At 36.5% G+C, this 10397-nt stretch overlaps 3 protein-coding genes across 3 annotated transcripts; 1 reads left to right on the top strand and 2 right to left on the bottom strand.

The window, feature by feature from the left end:
- Positions 1–11: 11 nt before the first annotated feature.
- On the bottom strand, positions 12–4152 carry LOC110417095 (RING/U-box superfamily protein). Its single transcript, XM_021429297.2, has 8 exons — positions 3763–4152; positions 3257–3337; positions 2637–2757; positions 2437–2531; positions 1774–1845; positions 701–973; positions 448–556; positions 12–202 (listed from the first exon to the last, which is right to left on the bottom strand). The coding sequence occupies exons 1-8, from the start codon at positions 3784–3786 to the stop codon at positions 12–14; spliced, it is 966 nt and encodes a 321-aa protein (XP_021284972.1). The 5' UTR covers positions 3787–4152.
- Positions 4153–4440: 288 nt separating this feature from the next.
- BUB3.2 (Transducin/WD40 repeat-like superfamily protein) lies at positions 4441–8026 on the top strand. Its single transcript, XM_021430447.2, has 9 exons — positions 4441–4759; positions 4853–4983; positions 5094–5176; positions 5648–5914; positions 6074–6149; positions 6300–6380; positions 7266–7344; positions 7426–7526; positions 7625–8026. The coding sequence occupies exons 1-9, from the start codon at positions 4637–4639 to the stop codon at positions 7710–7712; spliced, it is 1029 nt and encodes a 342-aa protein (XP_021286122.1). The 5' UTR covers positions 4441–4636; the 3' UTR covers positions 7713–8026.
- Positions 8027–8618: 592 nt separating this feature from the next.
- Positions 8619–10385, bottom strand: CLPR1 (CLP protease proteolytic subunit 1). The gene is made up of 5 exons (XM_021441500.2): positions 10292–10385; positions 9851–9962; positions 9349–9410; positions 9082–9264; positions 8619–8990 (listed from the first exon to the last, which is right to left on the bottom strand). Exons 1-5 carry the CDS (start codon positions 10343–10345, stop codon positions 8904–8906), a joined length of 498 nt encoding a protein of 165 aa, XP_021297175.2. The 5' UTR covers positions 10346–10385; the 3' UTR covers positions 8619–8903.
- Positions 10386–10397: the final 12 nt, after the last annotated feature.

The raw sequence follows: 10397 nt of genomic DNA, 5'->3' as shown, positions 1-10397 counted from the left end.
AAAACACACACTTACATGATTGCTATGACGAGAAGAATTTTTCTTGGATCCATCCGTGCTGATCTTTGATGCCTCAAACGACCTTCTGGGACATCATCTGCATTAGATCCATCTTTACGTGGAGGTGCAGTTACTGGTAGAGTTGGTAATGCACTAGACCAGAAGGGAAGCAATGCTCTGAGAAACTTATGACGAAGTGGACCTACAACAACAAATTACAAATACAATAAAAGGAATCATGAATATGAGATCAGAGCATGGAATAAATTATGAGAGTCCTAAGAAATATTATCTTGTTTAAGTTCTCCATTAAGAACACACTTAGATAGCACCTTAGATGGATGCAATAAGAAACGCTCAGACCAAAAATAGTAGGTCAGACATTGGAAAAGTTCTAATCAATTAGAACGCAGAATGGCTTCATGCACCAGGGCATTTTTAACTTACCCCTACGAGAGTACTTCTTACGATTTCCATCTTCATCATCAGCATAATATGAGATTTCAGAGTTTTGCCTATCAACATGAACTGTACTCTTTCGTGTTGTAGCCACAGGCTGGGTTTCATAGCAACATAGAACAAATAACCAAATAAGATAACAAACAACAAACATACTGGAATTGGCACATGCAAGCAAGCAAAACCTAACATGACTTGAACAATTCAGTTCACATCCAATAATTAACAAAAAATCCCTTACAGCAACAGGGCTTGAAGTTTTCATGTAATTCCCAGCTGAACTAGGACCATCTATCTCCATTATTTCGGTCACCGTAAGTTTAGAAGGTCCTCCAACAGCTGCGTATCCTTCATCTTTTGCCACAGAGGGTGATAAATTCCCATCATACTCTATTCCTCCAGCTGAGGTAAAATTTATCAGTGGATCTGAAGCAAATGCAGGTGGAGGACCATGGGGTTCTGTCGTAGGCAAAGAAACAGGATGATTTCCAAACAAATTCTTCTCCACGCCGGTCTGCACAATAGCAAGTCAAGTCATTTAAAATTTATTTAAGCAGATATAATAAGAACTCAAATTGTATTTATCCTAAAAATAAGACTACAATATAAAACTGAAATGAAGCATGCTAAAACTCCAATCAATCCAAAACACTTTTTCATTTGGTGCAGTTCTTACAGATGATCAACACATATTTATAGGTTAATTTCGAGGCAATCGATGTTCAGTGTTTCGAAGCATCAGAAGATTGTGCGGGCACCCAAAATATTGGGAAATGCAAAATTCCAGTGACAAAATTTTGACTCTTATAAGCTTGACATAACTTCAGAAATGAGATTTCAGAAACTTCCTTGCAGTTAAATGCTTTTAAGTGCGCCAGGAAAAAAAAAAGGTTTGGCCAACAGACTTATATGGCCTACATTTATCTCAACTTTCATTGCAAGAAATTGGTTCTGCTGATTTATGCATTTGACAGGGGAAATTTTCTTAGCAGAATGCAGGCCATCCATTTTGGAAACCTCTACCATGGGAACAGTTAAATCCTGCAACTTTCATGTCAAACCAATGAAAGGCCCAAATCAAGCTTGATCAGCGCATGTTGAAAAGCATAACTACCGTATTACAATTTACAACTGGCGAGAGGACTTCCAAAGCACCAACAGGCAATATGATGAAGAAGCATAGGATGTACTTAAAGGAAAGCAGAAGAATAGTTTGATAACCAAAATACTGAAAAGACAAATAGATATCCAAAGTTCACTTTAGATTTAGAATGAGCAATTCTCTGTAACAGCCCAAACCAAGCATAAACTCACCTGCATAATAGCCTCCTTCAGCAGTGAATGAAGACGGGACGCTGAATCTTTAACACTCTTGGGAGGCCATATCTGGGTAAGAAACCAATGCAAAATAAGACAAGAAAAAGAACAAACACTGAAAGAAGTAAGTTATAGCCAAGACCATCAGACATAACTGCTATTATCCAAGCATATATGTAAACAAATTGAGGAATGCCACAAGAACATTAATTACAGTCTTGAGTCCTCGAGTAACAGATCATAGAAATTCTTCCCACACATGAGAAAATGTTAATTACATGCTGTTCCATTTATTAATCTCCATTCTCTGCTGTTGCTAAGTCCATGAAAAAGGTTCAAGTAAATAAAGTTACTTGGAAAATATCAGACAATCAGCAAAGAAGCTTTCATCTATCAAATACTCATATGACTAGCTCCAAAAAAGGAAGCAGCACCACAGTAGTTTCTATTACTGTTAACGATCTCTTGTCCATCAACGATTTGAAGCCTGGAAACATTTAGCATCTAGATGCTTCCGACCACTTGTTAGGTTCAAGTACATTGTCGCCATCAATTTTGTGAACTTTTATTTATCACTTGAATAATACTATACAGAAGCATGTGGACATGAAACAGTTAACTCATTCAGATAATATAATAAACAGCTTTTAGAAAACTTACCGAAGTAGAACATGAAGGACATGCATATCCAGCGGGTGCAGTGTGCGGAGGAAAGCTTTTGATATGTGAAACCAAGCAATTTGTGTGTATGACATCTAAAGTAGTAAAATATAACAGTAAGATTATATAGCACAACTCCAACATGCTTTATTTGCAAGAAAACAACAAGAGGCAGTATCTACATCAGTCTAATCACATACGTAAGCAACCCAATCGAGTGGTTTCAGAGCCAGCCCCCTCTTCAAGCACAGTTTGGCACTTGCAACACTTGGGAGGCCAGTCATACTCTCCGTCTATTACCCATTCTGAGTAAGTACGTATCTAGAGCAAAATGGAATAAAAAATACATTATAAGCCCCAAAACAGCATTCTATACAACATCTCCAATCAGAATTGATTTATAACACTTGTAAATATACACAGCAGAAAAGGGCATATGCACATTATACAAAAGCTTTTTCATGATATTGCATATAATTTAGAGAAATGCACACAGATATATCATAGAAAAAAGTCAAAACCATTAATAAATCCAACATATCCGGACACATATAGTTGCAAAAAGGTTGTACACCAACCAAAAATCAATTCATGACATAAACATAATTTTTACAAGAAGTGTTCTAACTCTGCAAAAGCCTCAACTATAATTAATCCAGATCCCCACCCTTCCCCCTTTCCTGGTATGGATAGAATTACTTTTGTTTTTAGCTCCTACTCACTGTAGTACGACCACTCCTTTATTTTAATCTAGTCAAAGTTTGTTGGCAATATAGTTCTGCCTTTTGTATGCAAAATGAACAGAATGTTATAAACGTACCACACATATTTGGTGCTCAGGAAAACAGATGCATTCTCCACAAACGGGAACCTTGTGCACGAAACAATATAGCTTTGTCGCCTGAAACACCAAAGAGACATTCGTAAATCTTCAATCCAAACAACTAAATCAACTCTAAAAGTTTTTCTATGTAACACACTACTAAATTCATAACATATTAAGCTACATTCCACTTGAACCTCTAAATATCAAGGTCGGTGTCCCTCTCCCTTCGATTCATTTATCAAAGCCTTTCAAATTCGCATTTTCCAATTGAAATACTATAAAATTAAGACAACAAAGATCTGCAAAGTCGTAAATTGTTTAAGACGATAAACTAAAAACTGATAGATCTAAACCTCCAACGATGAATTACAAATTTCTTAAAAATAAACGATAAAAAAAATATCGACACGAAAAATTGCAAATCTACAGCTCTAAGAGTGGCAGTGAGTCTATCAAGCAATAAAAAATTTGAGAACAAATAGAGAAAAAAAGAACCATACCTTGCGGCATTTGCAGACCACCATTGCATAGAGAAGCGAGCAAGAACGGGATCGATCACTTGGAGTTCAATAACGTTGTATACAAAGCTTCGGATTTTAGAAATGGATTGAGGTGAAAATTGACTGAAAAATTACCTAGGGTTTAAGGTAAGCCAAAGATCGGAGAGAAAAAAGGAAAGATCTGAATTGAAAGGAAATGAAAAAAATTTTATTTCACATTAAAAATTATTTTCGCTTTGTGTTGGTTGATGAGTCTTTCTGTTGGTTTGCTTTGCTCCAAGCACAGAGAAAACAAAACCTTCCTTCGGTTTGCGATTTTTGCCGATTAAGATCCCGTTACGCAGTGATTATTTTTTTATTTTTCGACGATTTATTTTTATCTCAATTATTATATTATAAACTGCAAATCACCAAAAACCCGTTATTATAAACTGAGAAAGAAAAGAACTTCGATAATGTCAAATTTTTTAGATTGGACCGTTGAGAGGGGATTCAAGGACGGGCTGGGCTTATGCCTTATCTTTGTTCTTTTGGGCTATATCCAAGTTGACAACATGACAGGCCGGCATACTTGCATATAATGGCATTGGTGTAATTAAATGAGTAACGAATGGGTTATTGCGTAAATGGAAATACTTAGCCCATTTTGAATTCAAAGTTTGTTTTAATTTTTTGTTTATCTCGGCCGTTGGCAAAATTTGAGACGGCTTGGGCCTTTGGCCGATTCGAATGATAAGAATTCTAAATTTCAAATCTTCTTCCCTCTCCTTCTCTCTCCCTCTCTCGCACCTCACTCAGTAACAGTTCTTCCCTCTCTGAAAACCCTAGAAAACTCTCACTGTCAGTCCTTTCCTATCTATCAGCCAATCAAGCGATGACAGCTGTCCACCCGCCTCCGGCACCAGGGCGAGAGCTCTCCAACCCTCCAATGGACGGGATCTCGAACCTTCGATTCTCCAATCACAGCGATCACCTACTCGTCTCCTCATGGGATAAGGTGCTACCTCACCACCAAATTCCTTCAAAATTTTAAGTTTCCTTTGATTTCCAGTTATCGGCTTTTTGTAATTTTTAAAATTTTTAACCATAGACTGTGAGGCTGTACGACGCAAGCGCTAATTCGTTGCGAGGAGAGTTCATGCACGGTGGGCCCGTACTTGATTGCTGCTTCCACGACGATTCCTCTGGGTTCAGTGCCAGTGCTGACAATACCGTTAGGAGGTTAGTTAATTGGACTTTGGTTTTTGCCCTTATTTTTCTACTTGATTCTCGAGAATGATTAGGAAAATAAACTTAAAACGAAGCTTAAGATTGAGCTGCTAATTTTGCAGGATAGTATTCAGCTATGGAAAGGAGGATATTTTAGGTAGACATGATGCTCCAGTGCGTTGTATAGAGTACTCTTATGCAGCAGGTTGGTTAAAATAGCTAATCTTCTGTTTTCATTTTGTTTTTTTGTGTTTTTTGTTGCAGATTTGAAGATGATATGGCTTTGATTTTGCCATTCAAAATTAAATTTTTATATCTTTGTGTAGAATATGCTTCTGAGTTTCAATTTTTCAGAAAAGATATGGAAAAGTATTTACCTTTGGTTTAACTGAAGAAGAAAGTGAGAGGATAGAGTGTTTTCTTCACAAAGTTCAACTTAATTAGCTGATTATATCTGTAAGGATCGACACAAGCTGAATCATACTTGGATTATTTTAATCACAAGTTCCACTGAATGCTATCGTATATGAATATAACTTTTGAAGGTTAAAATAATATGTTATGCTGGTGCTATCGGATTCTTGAAGAAATTTACTGTACAGGGGTTTTGAGCTTGAGCTTCTTGTTTCATTTAAGAAAACGTGAAAATCCTTAATGTTTCTTTCCATTGTTATAGGACAAGTGATCACAGGCAGTTGGGACAAGACATTGAAATGTTGGGATCCAAGAGGTGCAAGTGGGCAGGAGCGCACTCTTGTCGGCACATACCCACAACCTGAGCGTGTTTACTCATTATCTCTTGTTGGAAATCGTTTAGTAGTGGCAACTGCAGGAAGACATGTGAATGTTTATGACTTGCGAAATATGTCTCAACCTGAGCAACGAAGGGAATCGTCATTGAAATATCAAACTAGATGTGTGAGATGTTATCCAAATGGAACAGGTATTACTTCTTAAGTCCGGCAAGTTTTTATAGGGGCAGAAACTAATTATTAAAGGATTTAAAGGAAGGCTGATTACTAGCATTTAACTAAATTTGTAGACATTATCTTTTCCGTCATCTTTTGTGTGAAATTGCTTCTCATTAGACAAGTTTATGCAGGATATGCTCTAAGTTCGGTTGAAGGGCGAGTTGCAATGGAGTTCTTTGATCTCTCAGAAGCAAGTCAAGCCAAAAAGTATTTCTCAATTAATCCGTTTGAGCTCTATATCATGATATATATGCTGGCTCTCTGGATATGTTATAGATTTTGGGAACTGACCTACTGATCCTACCTGTTTTTCATCTATCATTTGTTTTTATTGATGGCTATTTTGGACTTTTGTAGGTATGCCTTTAAGTGCCACCGAAAATCTGAGGCGGGACGGGACATTGTATATCCAGTAAATGCTATTGCATTCCATCCTGTGTAAGTTACTGGACAAGTTTTTAACTTTTTCTTTATGCTTAGATTAAGAGGCCAACCATACCAAGAAATGCTTAAAAGAGGTTGAAAACCTGAGAATCAAGCTAGCTGAAAGATCAGTTCTGGAAGATTGTATATTAAATGTATGATGTAGTACGCAAATATTGTCCTTGATTATCAAAAATAATGTTAGCATTGCCTTTGAGAGCATTTTGGCTTTTTGTGTATGAGTGGCAAACATGGACAATTGAATTGACAATGAGTAATTTAAAAATTAGATTCTCATGTTGATATGGGCCAATTAGAAGTGTGCTAGACACATTGGTCAATTTTTTCTCTTATTTGATTCAAATATTGCTGAGCAAATAAAGTTATTGCAAACTACTTTTCAAAAAAAAAAAAAGTTATTGCAAACTTCCTCTTGCTAGTAACATCCTACATTTTGCTTCGAAGACATGAGGTTCAAGGTTTGTTGGTAATGCTTTTGAGTTGGCTCAAAACTAAAAGAATCTTGATGGAAGTTTAACAATGGATTGACAATGAGTAATTTAAAAATTAGATTCTCATGTTGAGATGGCCAATTAGAAGTGTGCTAGACACATTGGTCAATTTTTTCTCTTATTTGATTCAAATATTGCTGAGCAAATAAAGTTATTGCAAACTACTTTTCAAAAAAAAAAAAAGTTATTGCAAACTTCTCTTGCTAGTAACATCCTACATTTTGCTTCGAAGACATGTGAGGTTCAAGGTTTGTTGGTAATGCTTTTGAGTTGGCTCAAAACTAAAAGAATTTTGATGGAAGTTTAACAATGGATCTTGAAAATAATTAATATCAGTTTCTTTCCCCTCACATGATTGCGAATTTCTGCTATGACTTTCAAACTGCAGCTATGGTACATTTGCAACTGGAGGTTGTGATGGTTTTGTTAATGTTTGGGATGGAAACAACAAGAAGAGGCTGTATCAGGTATTGATTGGACTGAAGTGCAGTTTTATTTTACACTTAAGAGCTGATAATTTACTATTGTTACATAATGATCTTTTGTAGTATTCAAAGTACCCAATGAGCATTGCTGCTCTTTCATTCAGCAGAGATGGGCGACTGTTGGCTGTGGCTTCAAGTTACACATTTGAAGAAGGGGATAAGCCGTAAGAATTCTCTCTCTCTATCAGACACACAAAAATCACACAAGTATACAGGATGCTGACATATTTAAGCTCTAACATCTTATCCTTTCTTCGTGCAGACATGAACCGGATGCCATCTTTGTACGTAGTGTAAATGAAATTGAAGTGAAGCCAAAACCAAAAGTGTATCCTAACCCTCCAGCATAGCTGATTAAGGATCTTTACATATTTCGTGGTAATTTGAGACATGTATGTTAAATACTCTGGAAGGCTTCGGTGACTGAAGGTCTGAACTTAATCTGGGAACCTTTTTTCAATCATAGGCTAGCATTTTTTTTCTTTTTGTTGTTTATACCTGTTGCGTCACATCCTTGTGAATTTATTATATTTACAATGTAGTTGCTAAGATGATTCTTGTTGCTTTTTTCCACTCTGTTGAAAATATTACTAGTTGACTTGTACTGAACATTGTTTTCAAATTTCGGTAATGCTCAGACGATCTAAAAATTCATCATTCGCTACCACAATTTTAGACAATGTCTGGCTATTGGGAAATATTTCTCTGCTGTGGATTAATTCTGTTACCAGAACGTAAAGCGTGGTTCTTAGGATTGTTACAAATTCTTCTTGTCATTCATTACCCGTCAGACCGCCGAAAATTCAAATGAAATTTACATATTCCATTAGGACTCAACACTGACTACTACGATAAAGAGTGAGTCATTTGGTCGGTGAATCCAAGGCTTACCTTACAGCGGGGCAGAAAATTAAAGATGCAGCTGCATAACAATGGCAGATTTGGCCAAAATGATAATAACGCCCTCTGCCACAAGCCTCTATCCAAGCCCGCTGTAGAACTTTCCCAATTATTTCGGTTTTGCTCATCTCAAGAGTTTGTTGTAACTTACGAAGCTGATAACATAGTAATGTGGGTTCTAGGAGAAAATCCCAAGAGTTCATAATACTTATTGTCACTCTACAAACTTGTAAGTGGTTCTTGGATTAAAACGATCCTAAATTTTCAAGGAAAAAAATAAAAGAAAAGATTTCTACTACAAGATAATGTCGAGTGCATTGAAACCTGTGAACCAGCCTTGCTTAGGATGCATCAGATGACTTTAATGGTTCTTTGCTTTACTAAAGCATGGCAATACAAAATCTTGAACCTTTTTTGTTAGACATAATTTAACATTATATTTCATCCGAAATATAGATATACAAAGCGGAAGTGCTACCTGTCTACAGTTTTGGACAGTGTCATTTCTGCAGTGTGTGTAAAACGCCTGATCAAATCAAAAATTATAACCAGCTACGCATAGCTTGAGATATTGTACAAAAGAGCTAACTAGTAGTGAGTTTTCACTTCATGTATAGTCATGCTATACTGATACTTTTTGATCACCTAAATCCAGAAGGAGCTGCTTGTGGACCAAATCCAGCTCCTCCCCTCATTGCTTTTGATTGAGCAAGCATCTCATCATAATTCTGATCAGGAAAAAGAAAACTTGCTAAGAGGATGGCTATAGGTGCATGAAATCTAAGGAAAAAGCATAGTGAACAGTAACAAGAATAATACCCGTTTCTCGAATGCAGCATCCCTGGAATCAATTATCTTGTCTGCAAGGCCATAGTCTATGGCTTCTTGTGCTTGGAAATACTTAGATCGCTGGACATCTTTAGCAATTTCTTCCTCAGTCTTCCCAGTGCCTTTTGCTAATAGCTCAATGTAGTACTCAGTATTTGCATCAAGTTCCTTGGCCTGAAAAAGGAAAAAGATGTATCAGACAAGAAGCTAAAACAAAAATGCAGATAAACAAAGCAATAGCATAGAGTGAGAGGGCACCTTAATCCACATATCTATGGCAGCCCCAGTTGATTTGTTGACTTTGGGCAGATATAACTTAGCTGCAAATTGTATAAAACAAGAGAAAAGAGAACATGACCCTCATTTCTTACTATGACAAAAATCTGATGGCAAACTCATGGGCCCTTTTGAAATTGTTGATCAGAATTTTGAGGATGAAAAGGGCTTTAAAGTTGAAAAAGAAAACCAGCAGTTATACTCTTACTAAAAAAAGTGGACCTTTAGAAACTGAAAATACAAATAGGATATGAAGCTCAACATTTTGATCTTGGCAGTCCCATAGTAAACCATTTAGTCAGCAGGCAGAATTAGAAAATTCTGAAGAAATTATTCTAAGAAGGCAGTGAATATCAATTCCCTAATCATGGCTTTGTCAATCACAGATAAGAGTAGAAAAATGTAGAAAGGATAGAGGCCAATAACATCTTTCCCAAAAGAATTTATACTCATCTCTAAGTCACAAAGAGAAGTTGAATCATACTGGATGAATTTGGCTGTACTGCACGAAAACCCTTGGCTCCTAGAGATAGAAGCATTGCTGCTTGACCGTATGCCATGCCACAATTCACAGTGTAGACGTCTGCTTTGCAGTACTTCAGGTAGATAGACAGAAACAAAAGGAAAAATGAACAAGTTCAATTTAAAGCATGTCAAACAGCTAAAAAATGAATAATTATCCAAAACACTCTAAAAATCTATACACACAAACTATTTTACCGAGCTATTTCCTCATAACTTGTAACTACACAGACAAATATACCCCATAATGATCCTTGTGCAAGATAAAAACAAAAATCATCAGACACAAAACCCCAGCTATTCTTGAACTTCTTGGACTGCTTACCTCAATCCATGGAAGATAAATTCATAACCAGATGTAATTAATATTTTAGAACAACAAATTTTTGATGATAATACTTACAGCCATGGTGTCAGCTATAGCATATGCCTCAGTTTCTGATCCAACAGTCTCCATCTTCTCATTCTGAATAGAACAGCAGCAACGAGTCAGCACAGATAGGTATGCA

Source organism: Theobroma umbraticum, unplaced genomic scaffold (assembly GCF_002168275.2).
Source record: "Theobroma umbraticum cultivar Fairchild unplaced genomic scaffold, ASM216827v3 scaffold_30.0, whole genome shotgun sequence".
In the NCBI taxonomy this organism is placed as follows: domain Eukaryota; kingdom Viridiplantae; phylum Streptophyta; class Magnoliopsida; order Malvales; family Malvaceae; genus Theobroma; species Theobroma umbraticum.
The sequence above is the reverse complement of the archived record's forward strand: the minus strand, read 5'-3'. Positions and strand labels throughout refer to the sequence as shown.